General features: G+C 39.5%; 1 protein-coding gene across 6 annotated transcripts in view; it reads left to right on the plus strand.

The window, feature by feature from the left end:
• CEP112 (centrosomal protein 112) overlaps positions 1 to 24,218 on the plus strand; it is a 405,933-nt gene that overhangs the window by 354,974 nt on the left and 26,741 nt on the right. For all 6 annotated transcript variants that reach the window (XM_057501633.1, XM_057501632.1, XM_036899724.2 and 3 more), the window contains one exon: positions 9,914 to 10,003. In XM_057501633.1, coding sequence (XP_057357616.1) covers positions 9,914 to 10,003 — 90 coding nt within the window. The remainder of the gene's footprint in view (positions 1 to 9,913; positions 10,004 to 24,218) is intronic.

Raw genomic sequence — 24,218 nt, forward strand, 5'->3', positions numbered from 1 at the left:
GAGACCAGCAGTCGTGATGGATGCCAAGGAATGTGAAAAGAGAGCAGTGAGGAAGCTGAGAGACGTGCTATCTTGAGAACACAAGAAGGGACACCCCTTCTGACATTTGAGGGCGCAAACTGCATAAAGTTCGGATATTTTTGTCTGGGGTCAGAGTAAGAGGAAATGTAGTTCTGTGGTTTAAGGGGGACAAAAAGGAAACCTGGAGAAATTTTAGTGGCATTACTCCTATTGTTTTAAATGAAAGGCATCTTGATCTTTATGTTATTGGTTAATGTTTCCAGAACATACTGTTGCCATAGTGTCAACACTTTACTAAGCACTTCAGAGATCACTTTAAAAATATGGGGGAGGAAACTTGTTATCTTTGTGAAGCTTATCGTCTTAAATGCAGGGAAAAGTCAGATGAATTTCTGATACAGTGAGTATGTAAATATGTTATATAGTTATATGTTATGTACTTATGACATATTGAGAAGTAGGAGTTTTCAGAACATTGAAACGTTTCATGGAAGAAATGAATCTTGACTTCAGTTTTAACAGAGGAGAAATTCACGGTTTGTTGGAGGGGGCTGGAATGACGCTGCAGGCCCAAGGGGTAGTGCGTGTGAATGATTAGCCATGCTAAGAAAATCAAAATCTAAATGAATGACTTAGGAGTGTTCCCTCTCCTCTGGGCGTGCCCAGGAGAGGCGTGGCCTGGAGGCTTTAGCAGGTTACACTCTGCCGCAGGGACTGAACTCAAGTTTAAGTGCTTATCACACCGGCCAGATGGGGAAATTCCTCCATGATCTTGAGAAATCCTAGCAGTGGTTCTTGAACTTGATCCTAGCTTTCTACCAGCCGAGATAAGAACTTGTTCCCAAGTGAAGCTGTCTGGAGTGACAGATGGTAGGAAATGTGCTTTGAATTTCCTGAGTAGAAATATACTGGCTGCTTTAAAGGAGACGTGTAATGTCAGGATGGTCTTGTGTGTGACTAGAGAAACGTTAATGAGGCGCATTAGGAGATTCCAGCTTCCTTAGATCATCAAAGTCTTGGAAAAACATTTATTTTCTTGGAACCTCTGTTAAGACAAGGGAACACTAACTTCTTAAAAAATGCATTTTTAGAACTTTTAAAGGAAGTTACTTAGGAAATTTTAAAGGACAGAACATAGGTGAAAAAGAGATGAAAAGAGAAAAAGTGAAAACCTGCTTATTCTTTGGTGAAAACACTTGTTTTTCATATTGGCCACAATACTTTTGCCTTTTATGTTGAATCAGCAGCCTCGTAAGGACTGTAGCGATAGCTCTACCAAGTGCAGTTTCTCATACAAGCGGTTTGTTGCAACAATGACTAAAAAGTTTCTATCCAAAAGGAATTTTGCCCTATGAGAAGTGTATCATATGTACTGGGTTGAAACCCCAAAGATTTCCCTTTCTTCATGCCAATATCACAAGGGACTGAATTATGATGGTTTAAAAAAAGAAAAAAAGAAGCTTACTTGGAATGCAAAAAAAAAATTAAAAACCTGAGTATAGGCCATAAAAAAAATTACACTGTTGTGTTTTGAATATGTTAGTAGCCTCTGCAGCAATTGTGGTTCTAGCTTTCTTTAGATCTATAGTATGGCCCCTGTTCCATCACTGTAGAATCACCAATAAAATGTTTTTATGGTTTGTTATTCGTCCTGGGTTTGGTCTGAATGAAGAAATCACTTTAAAAGAAATCTTGACTGGCATTTCCATTGCAGAAGACTTGTTACTTTTGTTAGTAGGTTTAGCCTACTTAAAAATAAATAAATAAATAAAGCAGGAGCTCTAGTGGCCTCTGTAAATAGCCAGTGAGACCACCCAGTAAAAATGTCACTCTCTGCTCCCTGCCCTTGTGTCGTCTTCCCCAGCCCCCTGATCTGTATCTCCTCATCTTGGGAAGGGGGCTTGGTCTTCTTGCGTCTTCCCTGTTGTTTAAGATGTGATTTAAAAAAAGATAAGTTTACAAATCTGACATAATAGGGAGATTTTGTTGCATTTATTTATTTTCCCTTAACTTTCACTTAGCAGTAATAGAAAAAAACTGTTGTTTCTGCATCAATTTACATGTTGAAGGAAACTTAATCATCAGAAACATCTTCAACACCATTTGTAAACTGACATAATGTGACTTCAACACACATGGGCATTTGTTCAAAAGGCAATTGAGGTTTAAATGAGATAATCCTTATTCCCCTTCGTAACTGGTGACTCCTCGCTGTCATCACAGATCAGGTATCATTCCTGTTTGACGGATAAACCAATCAGTGGAAGATGGTTTATATCAACGTTTTAGAATCTTAACATATTTTATGACACAAACTTTTAAATCTTATTACGTGTTTTAAATAGAAAACATACCATTACTATTTTTTAAAAACCTGGGATTTTACTGTATATAACTTATATCAATAAAAATATAAATGTCTTCCTTTTCTGCTTGTCTCCTTAGTTCAAAATATGAACATCTAACTCCCTGCTTCCTTCCCTCTATTTCCAAAATAAACCCAGGGAAATCCTTCTACATCTCTCCTACCCATTGAATGATGAATGAATCATCTGTTTTCTTGAAAGTAAGATAGTAAATCCAAACCTCGTGAAAAGAAAGATATAGTGACTGCATGTATTTTAAGTAGGAAAAGCTTTATAATTTTTGTTCTACTTTTTTTTATGGAAACTTTCAAACATACACAGAAGTAGGGAGGACAGTGTGCAGAATCCCCCCCTACCCATCATCCAGCTTCACCAGTTTTCAAGTTTGCCAGACTGACTTCTTTTTAGTAGCATCTTTAGTGCAAATACTCTGCTTTTTTTCTTGTTAAAACTCCGTGTCTATGCGGAGCCTGCTGCTAAGGAGGCTCCTTCTGCACCTTGCCCAGCGGTGGCTTATCTGCTTCCTTGTTCCAAAGTCCTCAAAATCAACAACTCTGAGGACCCCGGTTTTATATTTATACAGGACGAAACTTAAACTACCATCTTTTTTATTACATATGCTTTAATCCACTCCCTTTAAATAAAAGAACAGCCTAATATTCAAGATCCCCACTTGGGTCAGAACCAAGGGGAGGATCTGTGCACCCTTTGCCCCTCCGTGTACAGCAGGTCCAGAAAAATGTGCCTGTCAGCCTCATGATCATTTGTGAAGAGGCGAGACACAAGCATTTTGCCAAAACTTGGCGTGTACAGAATGAGGCAGAAGCATAATTAAATTTCAAATCTGTGAGAGCTGGTTTGAAAATTCTTGAAAAGTAGGAGGGCAAAATTCTATAGTCTGCATAGCATAAAATGGATGAGAGAATTTGCCTCTGAACTTCACACTGCTGATCACATTTCTAGAACAAGCAATTCAGGGGAAGGGTGACTTTTCTACTGTTGATACATTTTTTTATTAAAGTATAGTTAATATACAATATTATACTGGTTTCAAGTATACAACACAGTGATTCAACAGTTACATACATTATTAAATACTCACCCCCACTAGTGTAATTACTGTCAACATAGAAAGATGTTATACAACTATTGACTATATTCTCTATGCTGTACTTTCATCCCCAGGACTAATTTATATTATGATTGAGATTTCATGCTGCTTTATCCCCTTCACTTGTTTGATCCACTCACCTCAACCCTTCCCCCATGGTAGCCACCAGTCACTTCCATTGTCTTTGAGTCTATTTCTGTTTTGTTCATTTTGTTTTGTTTTGTTTCTAGATTCCACATGTAAGTGAAATCATATGGTATTTGTCTTTTTCATGTGACTCATTTCTCTTAGCATAATACCTTCTAAGTCCATCCATGTTATCACAAATGGCAGGATTTCTTTCTTTTTTATGCCTGAATAATATTCTACTGTGTATATGTACCACATCTTCTTCATCCATTCATCTACTGATGGACACTTTGGTTGCTTCCATATCTTGGCTATGGTAAATAATGTAGTAATAAACACAGGGGTGCATTTATCTTTTCAAATAGAGATTTTGTTTTCTTTGGGTTGATTCTGTTTTGATTTACAAATGGAATTTTCCAAATTGCTCACAACTGAGGTTTTGCTAAAGATGGAGAAGCAGAGAGTTTGAAATTGTAGTCTCTGGTGAGAACCTGGAGTAGAGATATTCTTGGTGATATCTGAGCTGAAGACAAATTTGTATGTTCAGCCTACTGTACAACCATTTGGGGAGCTGGCGGAAAGGTTGACCAAAAGCAAAGTCAGAAATGACTTCTGGTCATACTGAAATACTAAATCTAAAAGCCATCCTGTCTGTCATATGCCTTATACACTGGGAACATTTTGACTCTTTTTTATCATTATAGCACAGTATTTCTCCCTTTCAATGAAGTTTCCTTTATTAACTTTTTAACCACTTCATAATTGAAATGAACTTTTGTCTCATTTATTGATTATTAAAAGGCATGTATCTGCCATCATTTCATATTTATTCAGGACTACAAGAAAAACTGGTTTTCAGTAAGACTACATAATATTCCTTAATGCTGGTTTTACAAATTGGGTGGCTTGTTTTGAATCATGTTCATAAATTTTTTCCAAATAGCGTTGACCATAATACTCTTTCTATTCCCCAAACGAACAGGAGAGCTTTACTGCTGTCCCAGGTTCCATTCCATGGGCACCTTAACTACGAGGGCTTCTCGTCACCTGCAAAATCCATTAACACGTTAAATCTTTTATACTTTAAGTTACTCTATTTTCTTATTTCAAACAAACAAACTTACTTATCCTATGATCTGCTCCTTTCTAAAGCACATGGTATACCCTCATTATCCTTGTACTACAGTTTACTATGTCGTTTACAGTTTTCTTCCCAAAGTGGCATCCTTGTTCCCGGCCAACACAAAGCTCTCTGGAAGTCAGCACAGTGCAGCCTCCCGCAGCAGCCGACTTAACCGGCACTTACAGGCAGGTTTCACTGGGAGAAAAGGCTGCCTTTTCAGTAATGATGCAAATCAACACTGCAGTGCTGAGAGATGAGGAAATAATTTTGCAGAATAAACAGTTTAACTGCTCAAGTTGGGTTTTGTTTTACATTTTTTACCCAGTGTTGGACATTCTGTTCTTTAATTACCTTGCACTTTTCTCAGGAATAAATGAAAAGCTGTGATTTTTTGTGTGTGTCAGGTGTCAAATTCAAAGGTCTTGAATAAAGAGGCCACAATGTACAAGAATGTTCCTTCTTGTGCTTTGAGTAATTGTGGTCATATTCACATATTCTTATGTCAGATTCTGAGGTTGGAACTCTAATAGTCTAATAATTTGTTAGAATATGAGACCCAGAAACAGCTGCCAATATAAACTGTCATTTTCCTTCCATCTAGGACATTTTAACTTTTTTGAGAGTGGAATATTATTTGGTTACTCTTCAGTTTTTTTAACTGATTTTCAATAGATAATGAAATTAATTTCTAGACCTACTGCTTTCTCTGATTAACCTTAGAAAGATCATCTTAGGTTTACATCTTTAGTTAAATATGAACAAATTTGAAAAGTGATACCATTTTGAAAAGCAAATGTAATTTCACTTCCATTTTAATAATATTGATAAAATATGGTAGACTTCATAGTCTCCCCTGTGCAAGGTATGGAGAAAGGACCAGGTCTAATTCCGTTACTTGTCTCCTTAGGAACTCTGTTAGCTAGAGTCCCATAATACTAGCTTCTTGGGGCCGCCTGCCCTCCGAACTCTCTCCTACCAGCCCTCTTGGCCTGCCCCCCTCTGCCTGGTCTTACCCTAGGGTGTCACCCAAGGGTCAGGTTCTAGACTCTCTTCTCTCTCTTTTTTCTTTTTAATTAAACTATCATTGATATACAAACTTGTGAAGGCTTCACATGAACAACATTGTGGTTTCAGCATTCACCCATATTATCAAGTCCCCCCTACCACCATTGCAGTCACTGTCTATCAGTGTAGTTACGCTGCTACAGAGTCATTACTTGTCTTCTCCAGGCTGTACTGTCTTCCCTGTGACCTACCTATATTGTGATCGGCAATTATAGTGCCCCTTGATCCCCTTCTCCCTCCACACCCCCTCCCCTTTGGTAACCACTAGTCCCTTTTCCATAGACTCTCGTCTCCTTTTACTTCTCCAAGGAAGTGTCCCCATCTGCACTTCATCCAAGACCCTTCCACTGTGTGACTGGTTCCCTTGGAAATCCATCAGCTCCTTAAACTCAGGCTGTGCAAAACCAACTGCCCCCTCCTCTGACACAGTCCTTGCCCCTTGGTCAGCTCACGGTGTCATACTCTGTGGTCATTCAGTGTTGAAGCTTTGTGATACCTGTAAGCCCTCTTCCCGCCGACATCCTCCCATCCCCACGTCCACGGCCCCCCTGCCAGCTCTCACCGTGTCTGCTCTTCAGTTCTGCCTCAGCCTTCTCGCTCAGCTCCCTGGCTTCGCTCTGCGCAACGATTTCCTAAAAAGTGAAGGGCAAAAAACAATCAGGGCATGAGCAGGGCCAGATGCTGCTCTAGAATGAGGAAGAAAACTGGCTTCTGGCTTTGGCCTATGGGAGGTGCCAAGTGACTGGTGAAACTGGGCTCTGGAGAGTAGTGGGGGCAGGAGACAGGTGTGCTAGGGGATGGGAGGGGGAGACGGGACGTTAAGTGGGCCACTCCCAGCGTCCGCTGGTGGAGGGGAGGGACACAATGCAGGAGATAGGGAACATTTGTTAAGACAGAGGAGGTGCACATCTCCTTTACTTTTTTCTGTAAAGTAAAAATAAAAACTAAAAAATAAATCAAGGGATTGTTACCTTTTTACTGTGGCAGAAGGCAGACAACATATTATAAATAATATCATTTATATACATACATAACGTGTATAGAAATAGCCATTTGTAAGATACATTTGTATATTCTGTATTTCAAGACACGTGATAACCTTAGGGTGGACGTGCCATACTAAGGACAGCCGGAAGCCCTGGTGATGGAAGTGAATTCACTCAGGGAGAACAGTTCGCCTGTCTACTAGTTCCCTCCACACACAGGAAGTCAGTGTCAGGTGGGTGCCAGGCCTTGAGCTGGCTTGGCACTGGGCTGGCAGACATGAAGAGGAGAGAGCCCTGAGCTTCAGCCGCTCTCGGTCTCACCTAGACATGGAAATTGATTCTCTTAAATACTAGATGGATAGAAGCCCAATGGAGTCCATACTTAATTCTCAGGATGAACAGGGAGTTCACGCCACTACGCAGAGCAGGTGGGGCAGCTTCCGGAAACAAAATTCAAAGTAGATACAGGGGGGAGAGAGAGCACGGAGCAGTGCGACACGCCGAATTCGAAGTCAGCGCATTGAGACTCCAGCCCGGCGCCTGAGTCCCAGCCCCGCAGAGCTGAGCAAGCTCTGCAACCCACGGCGCCTCGGCTATGTCCTCACCTAGATGCAGTAATACCTGCCGCCCGGGGTTGCATAAAATCCGTTGAGCCGGCGATCGTCCCTGTTGTCGTGGATGGTGGCAGCAGCGGCGGGCCTCGAGGGCTTCCCGTGGCGCAGCGCGGCCGAGCCAGCAGGTGAAGGTCCCTGACTGCTCCGCTCGGGAGCGGCAGCTGCATCTCAGCTCGCGCGCGTCGCTTACACACTTCAGTGGGGGAATGACATAATCAGATTTAGATTTAAGAAGATCACTCTGCGGGCAGTTTGAGGGTGGATTGGAGAACAGGAAAAAGGGCAGAAAAACACAGGCACATAGTCTTCCCTGGACAGTAGTCATCAGTCTCCCCAGTTATGCCGTGAGAGAAGCTGATGGGATCCTAGTGATTGGTCGCTATCCAAAGGAGAAAAAATGTTACTTGATCAACAAACATAGGAACAATTGCATTCATCATTTTGGAAAGAGACCACAGTGACAGAATTATAAACAAGAATAAGGCGTTTTAAGCTGTCAGACTTGGTTGAGTTGTGGATTTTATAATCAAGTATAGTTTCAAAAGAACCCCTAAAGCTTTTAACCTCATTCTCAAACCATTTTAGTTTTCAAATTAGATGTTCTTAGCCTGGGGCCCATCCATGGATGGGGATCATACAATGTGTAGACTCCCTGAAATCAGAGGCAAAAGTCATCAGCATGTTTGGTTTCCATGTGGGGAGTGACCACATAAGCGTTCCTCACATGCTCAGATGAATCTAGAACCCCAGAAAAGGTTAAGAACCATTGTGTATCTGTATATAGAAAAGATTGCCATTGCCTAGAAAGACACTGACAGACACTGACTTAGACACTTCATCTGAACGCCTCTTACACCACTGCAACTGGACATCTGCACGTGGGTGGGTGTGATGGGCATTCCACGTCAGCATAGCCCAGGCTGAGCTCCAGATCTCTCCCTACACCCGCATCCCCTTAACCTTCCCCAACTGTTTTCTTCTACCCACTCAAGCCAAAATCCTTGGGGTCTCCATTTGGTTTTTTCATGCTCTGCATCCACGCCTTAGGCCATCATCTCTGTCTTTGAATATGTCAGGAATCTGACACTTCCTTCACCCCAGCTGCCATCACCCTGTACCAGTTCTCCATCATCCTTTCCCAGTATATTGCAGTGGCCTCTGCCCTGCCTCCCTGCTTCTTCCCTTATCCCTCTTCATTTATTCTTCACAGCAGCCGAGGCAACACCTGCCCACAAACCTCCAGTAGCTTCCCATCTACTGCTGATTAAAATATAGTTCCTAACTGCCCTCTGAGCTTCATGTGACCAATATGACTTGACCCCTATTAAGTCCCTGGCACTGCTCACTCTCCACACTGGCTCCGTGGGTTCCTCAGACATGCCCCCTCAGGGCCTTTGCACATACAGTGTGGCCCCTGCTTGGAAGGCTCTTCCTGCAATATGTGTGTGACTTGCTCTCTGTTCCCCATCAAGTCGTTGTGCAGGTAGGTCTTCTTGGGCCTTCTGTTTAAAACTGCAGCACCCTTCCCTCACCCAGCTCTGGAATATCCTCCTTTCCTGCTTTATTTTTCTTGTGCACTTATCACTGACACATACTTCCTGATACTGATATATATTATAGTTCTTGTTTGCCCCCCAGTATAATGTAAGTTTCCTGAGGAAGCTTGTCTGCTTTTCCCCTTTCCTTCACTATTCTATCTAGAGTACCTATCACAATTCTTGACAGAGCAGAAACTCAGTAGCCTTAATGGAATGAATGTTATTTTGAGAATTTATTTGGCATCTTTGCAGTTATGATCCACATGTTCTGCTCTTTGTAACTAGGTATTGTATCTATAATTACATTAGACTGTTTGAATAGATGCCATTTCTTTTCTAGTTCACATCGTTACTCAAAATGGTAATTGATGCAGTAATAATTATTGATCTTGGTGGTTTCAAAGTTCCCCATGTTAACCTGAATTCTATTTCCCAACAGACACTTGGCAACTGAAAGAGTTCATCTCTGTCTACTTCTTACAGGTTCCTCAAATCCCACACCCTCATCAATGACTTTAAAGTTACTATAATTAACTCAAATTACCGTGATATAATTTTGAAAACTGTCATGTTGGTCCACTATTACAGTTCCTAGCTGTCACAACACCTTTCGGAGTACCTTGCAGGCTTACCAATAGGGCTATTTAATTAACAATATCTTTTTATACTTTATTGCATGCTTCTGGTTCTATGCCAGGATATAAGAGACATTTTTATAAAATGAATTGACACCTGCTTATGTGTCTCTTTTATATATCTGGAATTTTCTATGCCAGTTATTCTTAAAGTAGAAGGCATCTGGGCCTGACATTGAACGTCTTGCTCTATTTGCCTGAGCTCTTTGGAACAGCCGTAATAACCTAGAGCTCTGAGGCCTTTCTAATGGTAGTTCAGGTGGTTAAATTTTTTTTTCAAGAGTGCCAATTTTTATGTTTCTGTGTTTATCTTCCACTGTTTCAGGCCTTACAAGGTGAACTAGAAAACCGCTCTAATCAAGTGCGATCTGCAGAGAAAAAACTACAGCACAAGGAATTGGAGTCACAGGAACAGGTACTCTGCCCGCTCCCCCGCCTCCACCGCTTGGCTGGTGGGCTTGTTTACTTTGTCCAGGTCAAGGAGCTTATGTGTTTCCCATGACACATCTTATACTTCCTGATATCTGACATATATTATAGTTCTTGTTTGTCCCCCAGTATAATGTAAGCTTCCTGAGGATAGGGCTGAGATAGGGCTCTGGGCTTCTGCTTCTCTGCTTCTCTGACAACCTCCTGGGTCTGCCCTCTGTGTTAGCTACATCCTGAAAGCGATTCCACGATGGCCACAGCAGTTCCAGGCATCCATGCAGGCCTAGCAATATGCAGAGGCAGATGGGGTTTGTCTTTTCCTGGGGTCCCCTTTCCCGGAACTACCCGGCACACACATGCACATGCCTCCCTTTGCATCTCATTGGCCAGAACAGGTCACATGCTCAGCCTAGCATATCCGATCCCTAACAAGAAGACAGAGGGTAACAAAACTAGCCTGGACTGATCAGGATCTACCTGGTGGTGATGGAATTAGGAGAAGATAGCCTGGAGGGGGAAATGGATGCTAGATATGCAGCCAATGGTGTCTGCCAGGTCATCTTATTAAAATAAATGGACATTATTGTACTTAAGAGACATAATTGTATTTTCTTTGGAGTTTTAACTTTCTCCTCTTTCTTTCCATTATGTTAATAAGTCTAAAGTACTCAAAATAATCCTGCTATAACAATAGCTAATGACCTATTTTATTTTCAAATGACAGGGTTATTTTCATTCTTCTGGTTATAGTGACTTATTCTTTGTGGTAATTTTGACAGTCAACAACATGTCAATAACAATCACAAGTCTCAACGAAACCCTTCATAAATACATTGTCCTCAGCCGTTGGGTATAGTACTGCTGACATTCTAAGTGTCACGAGTCTGTATACACAGAACCTGCCATAGGTACTGACAGGCGTTTATATTTTGGTTGTCTCATAGTAAATTCAGTACAGGAATAATAGGATAGATCATTGTGACCTTGTGGGAAGAGTAAACACTGAAGTAAGGCTAATAGGGGAACTTTCCACTTCTGGAAATGTTTTCAGACAGGATTCTGAGGCAGTGGGTTACACAAAATGGCAAATGTGAGCATCGAATAGATGCTGAGTATTAATACTTACTGAATTGACTTGATTACCTATAATTCCTTCCTACTTTCTGATATATACCCTGGATGATAAACATATCATGGATATATCTATATTTCATGTACATATATGATATGCATATATACATATCTATATGTATTGTGTAGGGACTATGCCATACAGTCAATAATAGGATCACAAAATAGGATAATACTAGGTTGAAATAGTAACTACACTTTATCAAAAACACTATACAAGAAACTTGTGCATATTATTAGTTCACTTATCCTGATAATAACCATATAAAGCCAGTATTATTCCCATCTCACAGATAGCACATTAAAAGCTAAGAGGTTGAATAACCCATTCAAGACCATATAGCTAGTACCTAATAGAGCTGGATGAAGTCCAGGTATATCTGCATTCCACACCTTTGCTTCTTTTATGACAATTTTTAAGTTACACATTTCTAATTAATAAAAAATACTACATAGCAGTGACAGCGAAAGTACGTTTATTAAGGATAGCAGGAAACAGAGCTACTATTCCACACTCTACTCTACCTGCCATAGTGGCAGATGCCATCAGCCCATCATGGGCAGGGAACAGCGAAAAGCAAGGGAAACCAGAGCAGATCAGATTTGGCCATGGACGAAAATGCCTCCTTAGATGGCAGCGTGGTGTTCAAGGGGAATCTGAATAGGCTTAATGGTCACTGAAGATCAGCTGGGATCGTCACTCCACCCTCTATATAGCTCAGATGCTTGAACCTAAAAGATGACAAGCTTCTTAAAAGCAGGAAACTGTGCTCCCTCCTGGGGCTTCTCCAGTCTGTGATAAAATATGACTTCAGGTAAAACTTTGTTGACATCACTCTAATTCATGGCAAAACTTCACACAGAAAATTCCATAATATATTGAGAGTAGGGAAATTAAGAAATCTCAAATGAACAATAAAGAAGGATTCAGGAGCCATTTGCAGTCTTTTTTTATTGACTTCTTTTTGATCATCAAAGTTGCTTTCATCTTTGTAATGACAATAGCCTTTTAGACTATTTCTTACGCTCATTCCTGATATCTTCTGTTAGGCTGCAACTTACCAAAGAAATGCCAGGAAACACCCATACGTAAAGCTGAATATTTCATGATCTTTGCAACCATGAAATGTTGGGTTCTTTCCATAAGATTCTAGGGTATAGCTAGAAAAAAATGCCAATCATTTCAACAAAACTGAAGAGCAAATAATGGGCACTGAATAAATTCTATTCATATATATTTAATTTAATTGAACTTGTTTTATCTAAGTTTACCTATGCTCCCCTTTTATTTAAGACACTAATAGACCTAGTCAAAAATAATTAGAAGCGCTGTCATGCATATTTTCAGGGCTGCTTATATATCAGCTTACTTAAGATATGTCAGATCTTGAAACTGTTGTGATTTTCTTCTTTGCATTTGTCAAACAACTGCAGTAATAGTAGTTGAGCTGACATCAGCTAATCGAACAACCAAAACGTGTGCAAAACAGTTCCTCGGAACTCTCTTCTCTTTCACGTCGACCAAATGCTATTGTCCTGCCTGATACTTGTTGCATAAAGAATCAAAATTGAAACTGGCAGAATTACAAAGGACAATTGCCTGGGCTTCCTTTTTTAACTTGCTTGCTTTCAAAAAAGTTTAAACTGTTCTGTTTTTCATTTAAGAAGAATTCCTGTGTTTTGATTCTATAAAAACAAAAAATGAATGAGGCATTTTAAAAGTTATGTTTTTAATTAAAAACAAAACGCTGCTTCTCATCAGGTCCTGCTGGGTGGCATCCTTGCTGCCCACCACTTGCCTCAGTGCCATCAACTCTCACCTCTCGCCCCTCATCTTTGGCAGGCCAGTCAGTGGGGTACTCAGAGAAGGCTTGTTCATCCCGTTTCAAAGGGTCAGTTTGCCCTTCGTGCAGATTCAAGATAACACAAATAAATTTAGAAAATGCTAATTTTCTAAGTCAGCCTTATGGAAACATGATCCTTCCTGGAATCCATAAATAGTAAAGTAATTAAGAAGCACCTTTATTTTTATCCATACCAGGAATTAATATATAGTTCCAGATAAGATCTGAACAAGAATCCCAGAACTGCGCCAAAGGAGGGGAGATCAGAGTTCTGATCAAACTTCCTCATATGCAAGGAAACTGAGTCACCAGGAAGGCTGTGCCCTCCCTCACAGTGGTGGTCGACCAAGTGTGGGCTGCTCACTCCCAGGATATTATTTTCCATTATATTGAACACTATGTGAAATATGCTGTTTATCACTTGGATTCAGGGATGTGTAAAACTAAATCTCATTTTTGGGAGCAAACAATATATCATTATTCACAATGAGACCAAGTAACATGCTAGCGCTTTGCCAAGATAATGCGGCCTGATAAATTATAGAAAAGAGAGGGAAGGAAAGAAAGAATCTAAAAATTTACTTGATATGTTTAGCACAAGTATATTTCTGAAGCATATATTTATCACAAAAGCACTAAACAATGCCTGACTTTAACCTAATATAATGTAGGTAATATCCACTCAACAAAAACCCTGCTCTGACCTAGGTATCTTAAGTTTTGAAAGTAAGAATAGCTTTGATTACAGTAGTCATTCAGTTTCCCAGATTATTTTAAATAAATTAGTGGAGAAAAACAGTACTTCAGAGATCTAATAAATATAATACAGTGCCACCCATTTCATAGCAGGGTCATGCATTTTTTTATTCCACATTTCATTCTCTTGATGGGCATGTTGTACTAGACAGTGATAGGTATTAAGAAGCAACCCAAGATAAATACGTAATAGTTCCTGCCCTCAAGGAGTTTACCTTCTAGTAGAGCAGAGGAGGCAGCTTCAGGGACCAGAAGGTAGCATCAGTGAAGAGGAAAATAAGACCAGAAAGTTAGCTTCATTCATTTTGTCCATTAAAAAAAAGATAGGAATAAGCCTTTGTTATTGCCTATTCTTTACCAAGCACTGTGCCGTGTGTTAGGTCCAATGGTGCCAATCTTGGATGCAATGCTCAAAAATCCAGTCATTGATCAGAAAGCAGTTGTCAGCCATTGAGGATTTTTTTTCTTTAACTGGGCAGTGTTACATGATTTCATTTATACTTTAGAAAGATTATTCTAGCAGCAGAAGATAAGATGAACAAGAGATGAAAAGAGGCCAGTTCAGAGGGTATAGCACTAAAATTCACATCACTAGTCACAAATGAAATCAGGACAGCTTGAACCAGATATTGTCAAAGGGAGCCGCAGAGAGGATAGATAGATGTGCAAGCTAAAATTCACAGAACACAAAGATTTAGAGGGCAAAAGAAAGGAATATGTCACAAATAATACCCAGTTTTTGACTTGTTAAGATGGTGAATAATGAACCACCAACAGCATCACTTTATAGATGTTGAGTGTGAGATGCTCATTTGGACATGTTGAAAATCTGAACTAGAATTTAAGAAAGAAATGCATCTGAATCATCTTGATGGGGCCCAGCAAAGCCCGCAGGGTGTGGGTGATCGTGACACAGGAGAGCACAGAGCGAAGAGGGCCAGGGGCAGACCGCAGGCAAGAGACATGCAAGGGAGCAAAGCAAGCAGGGGAGGATATGAAGAGGATTTTAAAGGAATGAAGGGTCAGAGAGGTAAGAGCAGAGCCAGAAGAATGCAGTCACGAAAACCAAAGGAAGCTTCCTCTTTGAAGACTGTAAACTCCTTGAGGGAAAGGACTGCATCCGCCACCTTCATGGCACATCCTACACGCACTGTTGTTGACCTGAACTGCTCTGTGAAGGCTTTGCTGCCACGCGTGTCATCCTCAAAAGCAGTCTTGCCCATTCCATGTCCTTTTTCAGCCGTGTTCTGGTAACACTCCTGTGAAACTCCATTAAAGGTTTTCCCATCATACTCGCTCAGGAGATGTTTGTTCTTTGAGGGTGGGCCTCTGAGCTGAGACTGTGTCCTATTTATCCTTGTATCTCAGCATTCACCCCAGTGCCTGGCCCACGAGGTACTCAGCGAATTCATGGAAGGAGGGAGGGAGGGAGGGAGGGAGGGAGGTTTAACAGCACCACATGCTGCAGGGAGCTTGAGGATGAAGAGTTCCAGAAGCAACCGAACTTGAGTATTGATTGCACATCCTTCCTTCCTATTGGCCCTCCTAAACATATTCTAAATAGACTTTTTCTAGACATATTCTTGTCTAGGTTTTTGTTAAAATAAATACTATAGCCTTTCTTTTATAATTTTCATGTGGGGTAGTGGGATCACTGAGCCTTCTCATGGCTAATCTGTGGCCTTCAGCTATTGCTCAGACATTATAGCACCAACAGAGTCCATAGGCCAGGGAAAACCAAGAGAAAGCAAAATGCCAGCACCCTGCCCACTCTCCTCCTTTTTCCCTCAGTCATTTTTCCCCACCTTTCTGCTCTTCTCTAAAACAAGGCAGATTTTCCTTGTAAGCCTCCTCCACAAGGTGCCCTCAGAAGGTCAAAGCAAGAAAGATACCAACAAAGCCTTTTCTTTTCTCTCCAGATAAACTTAGCATTCTGCTGCTTCCTTCCTGGGTTCCAGGGTCCCCAGGTTTAAAATTAGCATTTGATCCCTTTAGTATCAGTAGCTTTTGGAAGAGCCTTCACTCCTTCCGCCTGTTATACCATTACAACTATTACTATTTGTATTCCCAAAGAATCTCCTTGCCTCCCACAGTGCCCAGTGATCTATCAGAATAACACGGATATCAGGAGAACCAATATCAGCATCTTTAAAGCCCACACGGCTAGCACTGCTTATCTTTAGACCACCTCAGTCATCATCAAGGCTAACAACCAAATCTATAGTCACAGGCAGTCTTACAGAGGAAGAGGCTATGTAGACAGAAAATCGATTAAGCAATAATCGTGACAGTTGTTAAAAGGAAGTCTTGGTCTTCCACAGATTTCCGAGCCTTTAGTTTCCATTCTCCATAATGGATTTTAAAAATTCACAGTCTTAACTGCTGTTGACTAACTGCAGTGAAATTTGTTTAAAAGTACTAACAGCTCAAAACTATGTTTTCATTCCAGAGCACATTATGAAAACAGGAATAATAATTGCAACAGAAATAAAATTCAAAGACTTTTATTGACTTTTCATGTTTAATAGTTATTATTCTGGCTGGTTTCAAGTAATTTTAATAACTACAGTTTATTTGCAAAAGTAAGACTAATTCTTTTTTTTCCCATGCCAACAAAACACATTTTTTCCTGGACAGCTGGTATGATGCATCATTCTAAAATTTGAGTTGTTACGAGAGATAGAACCACATTTAATTTTGGCCACATCTTATTCTCAATGAGAACTTGAATACTTGCCTCTGTTTTCTGAAAAACACTTGAAGCACAGTGTCAGGGACATGAATATTTTCAATAAAATATGCATCTCATTGAAATATTCCTGATATTATCCATTATTCTAGTATATTTTAGTGGAAAAGGAAGTTAAACAGTTGTACCCAAAACTGCCACTAAAAACTGTCCAAGTTATGATATCTGGATATCCAAACACTTGTACCCAAACTGCACCATTTTAAGAGATACATTGAAGTAGCGCTTCGGGGGTAAATGTTTCATCCTTGCTTTCTTGTGATTCCCTGTTTTTAACTTTCCTGGGCTAGTGGGGCTGCAGGGGGAGGGAGACAGGTCCCTGATGTGCCTGCTGCATGTTAATCCTGTGTTTTGCTGACATACCAAATACAATGTCAGCCAACACCCACTGCATCACTGCAGAGATTTTCCATGAATTGTCTACAGTGTTGCTGTGGCCCTTCGGCAGGACGGTGAGCCCTGGGGCACTGTGCAGATGGGGTGAGAGCCACAGGATTGCGTGGGGTTCCGACCAGGGCTGCCGGGCTCAAAGCCTGGCGGTGCCTGCCTAGGGCTGGTCTCATCTTTCAGTCCTGTAATGAAATAATGTGATAAGCCATTCTCATTTCTTATGGTTTGATTTTTTTTTTTTTTTTAGGTAGCTGTGGCTTTAATTTTAGTCTTCTTTTCTTTAATCCCAAATGATTTACTCCAAATCAGTAAATGATGGAGGCACTGAAAGAAAAAAGCAGAAACAAAAGCTTAAATCCAAGTTGCATTCTTTTCCACATTTTAGAATTGGTGGCAACAAGAAGTTTTAGCAAGTATTAACCTGGGTGATAGCATGTAGTCTCCCAGGAAGATAAAAAGATGATTATATTCCTGAGCAGTCAGTCCCCTGTCAAGGCTTACTTTTCTGGCAGCTACTAAGCACCGAATTCATGGACTTGAGTGAACAGCTGAAAATGTAAAAGAAGAAGAGATAAATACAGAGATAGTAAAAGAGAGTGGGAACAATCCAAAAGACAAACAACAACAAATGTTGGTGAGGATTTGGAGAAAGGGGAACCCTCCTACACTGCTGGTGGGAATGTAAACTAGTTCAACCATTGTGGAAAGCAGTATGGAGGTTCCTCAAAAAGCTCAAAATAGAAATACCATTTGACCCAGGAATTCCACTCCTAGGAATTTACCCTAAGAATGCAGCAGCCCAGTTTGGAAAAGACACATGCACCCCTATGTTAATCACAGCACTATTTACAATAGCCAAGAAATGGAAGCAACCTAAGTGTCCATCAGTAGATGAATGGATAAAGAAGGTGTGGTACATATACACAATGGAATATTATTCAGCCATAAGAAGAAAACAAATCCTACCATTTTCAAGAATGTGGATGGAGCTAGAGGGTATTATGCTCAGTGAAATAAGTCAGGCAGAGAAAAACAAGTATCAAATGATTTCACTCATCTGTGGAGTATAAGAACAAAGAAAAAAACTAAAGGAATGAAACAGCAGCAGACTCACAGAACCCAAGAATGGACTAACAGTTACCAAAGGGAAGTTACTACCCCAGTGAACAGTTACTGGGGAGGATGGGTGAGAAGGGAGGGAGAAGGGGAAAAGGGGGCATTACAATTAGCACACATAATGTGGTGGTGGGGGCATGGGAATGGCTGTACAACACAGAGAAGACAAGTAGTGACTCTATAGCATCTTACGCTGATGAACAGTGACTATAATGGGGTATGTGGGGGAGACTTGATGATGGGGGAGTTTAGTAACCATAATATTGCTCGTGTAATTGTAGATTCATGATACCAAAAAAAAAAAAAGAGTGGGAACAAGTCGGCATGGTTGCAGGGGAAAAATGTTTGATAGCTATTTATGGTGCTCATCATGTTCAGAAAAGAATTATCAAATATTCTAAGTGCCACTATTTGAAATTCCTTTCCTACTGTAGTCTGGTCAGAAAAGATGTCCTTCTTCTGTTGAGGAAGGGCTATTTTGAAGTAGAAGCAATTAAAATTATTGTCAAACAAATGAAAGAGCAAGGATATTCTAAAGGCAAGAGATTTATATCAGTTTAAATTAGAAATAAGAAAAGAATTAAAAATAGAAAAAAATCTAATGCAAAGGAAAGTTCAGAAGTTTAAAAGGCCACTTGAGTATATTTTCCATGGAGATAACCTTTTGGACTTATTTCTACACAGAATTAGAAGAAGACATAGTTCCAATTGGAAAAAATATTATTATATAATGTTTAAGTGCAAAGAATGACTTATTGAATCAAATGGAAAAATTAGAACTATTGAAGAATATGGCATCATTGGCATCATTAAAATTTTGTGCAATATGAGGCCTGTTTTGTATCAGACAGCCTAATACCTACTCAGCCCTCAGCATATAGACATGACATGGAAAACATGTTGTCTCTAGGAGCTTCTATTACTACAATAAAGGAAAATATCTTTTAAAGGTCCATTTTTGGTTTTGTATGTGAGATTTACACTCAAGAAGGGATAAGGAGATAGAGCACACTGATGGGAGATTTTCTAATTCTTGATAAAGAAGGAATTTGTGTTGGTGTTGGCCTTGACAGACTTACGTCGGGGGCTCTTTCCTGCTCAGATAGGTAGCCTGGTGGGAGAAAAAGGGTGCACACACCAGGCTCGGGCGCAGCAGCAGAAAGGAGACAGTCATGCCGTCAGGCCTGGCACCCCCTGTGGAACTCGAACAGCAATGTATCCTATTTTTCTACCCTTCAGCCTTAAGATGATTTGAATGAATACCTCCGCAAAAAGGGTGGGGAAAAAATTCGAAAGATTCTGAGGTTTTGCTTGACTTGATAAAGAGAGGAAAGTAAATGAGATGGTAAATCAGAACATGCCATGGTAACTAAATGACAACTCAGAGTGAACTTTTTCTAAACTTCCAAGTGATACTTCCAACATTTAAATTCAATTCAACAAATATTTACTGAACACCTACTATATATTAGGCCCTTTTTGGCCCTGATACATGTCAATGAACAAATCAAACAAAATCTTTGCTCTTATGAAGATTACATTCGCTCTTATGAAGAATCATGTGATAATCTTATGAAGATTATATTTGAGGGTTAGCTTTTTCATAGCCTTTTGCATTTCTATATAAATTTTAGACTTCACTTGCCTTTTTCTAATGAGTCTCCCAATCCATGAATATTGAATATCTCTGCTTTATTTTAGCACTCTTTAATCTTTGTTAAATTTTTAATCATTTATGTAAATATCTCTTATACATCTTATGTTAGATTTATTGCTATGTATTTGACATATTATGATGATATTTTAGGTGGTATCGTTTTTAAATTTCATTTTCTCAGTTTGTTGCTGGTATACAGAATACAGTTGACATTTGTGTAGTTTCCTTCTATCACACTGAGGAAATTTCTGTCTATTCTTACCAAGAGCCTTTTTTTTGTACACAAAAGCCAATTTCCATCTTTTGAGATAATCATATGAATTTTCTCTTTGATTCTGATAATGCAGTAAGCTTCATAGGTTGATTTTTTAATAATAAATTGGTGTTGCATTTCTGAAATAAGCCCTATTTGATCATGCTGATTTAATTGCTTTTTAGCTTTGCTTTTGCTAAATTTTAGTTCATTAACATTTTGCTTGGGATTTTTACATCTGTGTTTATGAGTGAGATTAACCTATAATTTTCTTTTATTGTGTTGTATTCTTATTAGATTTTGGCATCAAACTTCTCTAGCCTCATAATAAAGTGTTCCCTCCTTATTTTTTGGAAGAGTTTTATAATATCGATATTATGTCATCCTTAAAAAATGTTTGGTAGATGAAGCCATCTGGGCCCAGACTTTTCTGTTGGAAGGTTTTCAATGAATTATGGATATACTCTTAAGTGGTTATAGTATCAGATTTTCTATTTTAATTTCTGCCTAATTCTCTCTTCTCTTTTTGAGGCTGTAGTTGTATATATGTTAGACCTTTTAACTTTGTTCCCTATATTCGGTATTTATTATGGATTTTTTTCTAGTTTCTAGTTCACTACTTCCCTTCTTAGCTGTGTCTAATCTGCTGTGAAGCCTATTTTTAATTTGGTTATATTTTTCAGAACTAGAATTTATACTCAGTTCTTTTTCAGTTTTCTGTTCTGTGCCGGAGTTTACAACTTTTTTTCTTATTTTGTTGAACATACTTATCTTGGTTCTTTTAAAGTCTAGGTCTGATAACCATTTAACCAGAATTCATACAGATCTTATTTCACTGACTTTATTGCTCTTGGCTTTTGGTCATGTGATCTTGCTTTCTTGTGAGCCTGGTTATTTTTGATTGAGTGCCAGACATTTTATATAGAACTTTGTAGAAATAATTTGAGACCTAGGGTGATGATAATTTCCTCTAGGGACAATTTACATTTGCTTCTAGGTAGACAGGCAGTGGCACTTGCCATCTTGAATAACCTTAACCTGTTTTCAGGGATTGGAATGATTTGAAGTTAGACTCCAGTTTTGGAGAGGACTGGTTGGTCTATTTCCAGTTCAGTCCCACTCTTAGGAGTAGGATTTTACCAGACACTCCCCTTTAGTGAGCCCAGGACTACAATCTGTGTCTTCATGGCTTTTTTTCTGTGAGTCTTTTAAAAGATCTGTTCAGCTTCTCAGCCTCTCACCAACCACTCAAAAATTTGCAAATGCCACTATATAAAAATCTCCCCAAATGCTAGACTTACAAACTCTCTTGATTTCTGTCAGCTCCAAGGTCTTGGCCCCATACTTCTTCCCTGCCTTGACAACTCCCTAATACTTTGAAACAAACTTGGGAGAAAACTAAGTGAGCTACTATTACTAGAAGTGGAAATCCATCATTTGCATTTCTGTGAATTGCTTGATCACATTCATTGCTAATTTGTTCCATAGAAATTTATTTTCCTTCATATTCTGAACATTAGTAGTTTGTTAAATAAGTTGCAAGTACTTTGCCCCAGTTGCTTATCTTTTAAGTTTTTGATTCAATATTTTAATTTTTTGAGGACATTATCTGCCTTTTTTTTTATGGTTTTTAAGTTGCTTAGGAATGTCCTCCCTACCCCAAGATTTTTAAATAAATTTTATTTTCTTCTAGTGCTTTTAAGAGTTTTGTTGTACATGCAACTCTAATCTACCTCCAATTTATTGTTATATACCATGTGGTGTAAGGATTACAAAAGGAAGAATGTTCCCCCAAAGAGGTTCATTCTCTAATCCCCAGAAGCAGTGGCTCTCTATGCAAAAGTGGCTCTCATGGCAAAAGAGACTTTGCAGATGCAATTAAAGTTACTAACCAGTGATCTTAAAATAGGGAAGCTATCTCAGATTATCCAAGTAGTGGGCCAAATCTAAACACATGGCCACTCAGGGCAGAGAACTTTCTCTTCCTGGAGGCAAGAGAGATGTGGCAGAAGGGGAGGTCAGAGATTCCAAGTGTGAGAAGGATCCAGTTCACCAGCACTGGTTAAAGTTGGAGGGGGCAACATGAGGGAGGATTACAGGCAGTCTCCAGGGGCCAAGGGCTCCCAGATGCCAGCCAGCAAGGCAATGGGGACGTCATCCCTACACTGAAAGAAACTGAATTAATTCTTCCCAAACTTGAGTGAGCTCAGAATCTAATGCTTCCTGAGAGCCTCTAGATCAAAGTCCAGACTTGATTTTGACTTTATGATACCAAAACAGAGGATCCAGCTGAGCCCCCTCAGACTTCTGACATATAGAATGATAAGATAATGAACTTGGGTTGTTTCAAGCTGCTATATTTATGGTAATTGTTGGTGACAATAGAAAGTTAATAAAGGATCTGACCTTATTAGTTTTATTTCCAAATAGCTAGCCAGTTATTTAATACCATTTATTGACTAAGATATTCTTCCCCCACTTATTGAAATGCTACCTTTGGCAAAAATCAAATTTTACATATAGTCATGAATCTCTTTGGACTTTATATTCTTTCCTAGTCATCCATTTCCTGTGTTTATATGAGTAATACATGATGGTGCTTAAGTGCATGCACTCTGGGGCTACAGGGCCTGAGTTCAAATCCCAGTTCTGCCACTTTGACATATTTGCTATGGCAATTCAAGCAGGTTACTTTTTGATCTCAGTTTTCATATCTTGAAAGTGGATTTATAATAGTACCCACCTCATAAAATTGTTCTGAGGATTGTCAGATATTATAAGTAACAACTTTAGACTAGTACGTAGTAAATATTATCTGTAGAGGAAAGGCTCCCTTCATCTTTTTTGGAATTGTCTTAATTGTCTTTAAGCATTTGCACTTTCATATTAATCTTAGAATAATCTTGTCAACTTCCATGTTTAAAATCTCAGTGATTGGTTGATTGGAATAGCATTGAAGTTATAAATTAGTCTGGGAAGAACTAGCACCTCTGCAATATTGAGTCTACCCATTCAGGAGCTTCGCATCTCTTTGCACTTCATTAGATCTTCTTTTGCATCTTTCAGTGCAATTGAAATTTATCTTTTTATGGATATTGTACATTTCTTATTAAATTAATACCCAGGTATATTATGGGTTTTTTTCCTTTTGTGGATTTTCCCCTTATGTTCTCTAAACAGTTACTGCTGATGTTTAGGAAATTATTCATATTTGTTTATACACATCCAGCCAAGCAGAACTATTATCAAGATTAATTCTGTTGATTTTTCAGGTGATTTCTTAAATTTATCTAAGTAGGCATTTATGTCATTCCTTAATAGAGGTGTTATTGTGTCTTCCTTCCCATCGTCCATCCCTGTTGGTTTTTGTTATTGTGCAGGCTAGGCCTCTAGTTCAATACTGAGGAGCAGCAGTGATAGAAGGTGTCCTCGTCTTCTACTCATCCTTAATGGGAATGCTGCTTACGTTTCATTCAAGTGTTCTGGTTTCTGATAGTTACCCTTTGTTGGGTTAGACACATTACTTCATCATAATTACTTGTGTACTTGTTTTGTCACTCCCACTAGACTAAGTAAGACTCATTTGAGGGCAGAGGATATATTATAGTAGGAATACACACACACACACATATATACTTACATATACATGTGTTGCATGATGTGTGTATAATACATATATCTACCCCCTAGTCAGCTTTCACCACAGAGAAGATAGAGTATCTCTGGTTGGTACAGGGACTTGTACCAGTTAGAGGTGCACAGGAAGCCTCGGGTCCTCTTGCACATGCAAGATGCAAGCATCACTCCCTGTCAGCTTGTCTTTCATCAGTCACAGAGCGACTTCCTGGCTCTCTCTATTGCACCATCATGGGATCTCTTAAATGCTGTGTAGGATTCTCATCTCCAAGGTGTAGAATCCCCTATTTGGGGGTGTAAGGGTGCTTCTCCCCTAGCTGCATGTTCACACTCCCAACTCCCCCTTCTGGAGGTCTTAGGCTGTAATCAGGGGGGTCTCTTTTCTATATGTCACCCTGTGGTCTGACCTTCAGATTCCTGGTCCACTGACTACTGTTTTCCCTCTCGCCACCTGCTTATAGTATTTCCCTTTTCAACCAGCTGCACACTGTTTGTTTTACCCTCCCCCTCCACAGCCAAACAACCTCAAAAGACATCTGAGAAATGCATTTTCCTTTACAAATAACAGTACACATTTTTTTATATACTTATATGTCAATATATCTATTACATTTATAGTCTTTATTGCTTATAGTGCTAAGTTATTCTTTCAAGGATAGTAATATGAGT

The sequence above is a fragment of the Manis pentadactyla genome, chromosome 4 (genome assembly GCF_030020395.1).
Source record: "Manis pentadactyla isolate mManPen7 chromosome 4, mManPen7.hap1, whole genome shotgun sequence".
In the NCBI taxonomy this organism is placed as follows: Eukaryota; Metazoa; Chordata; class Mammalia; order Pholidota; family Manidae; genus Manis; species Manis pentadactyla.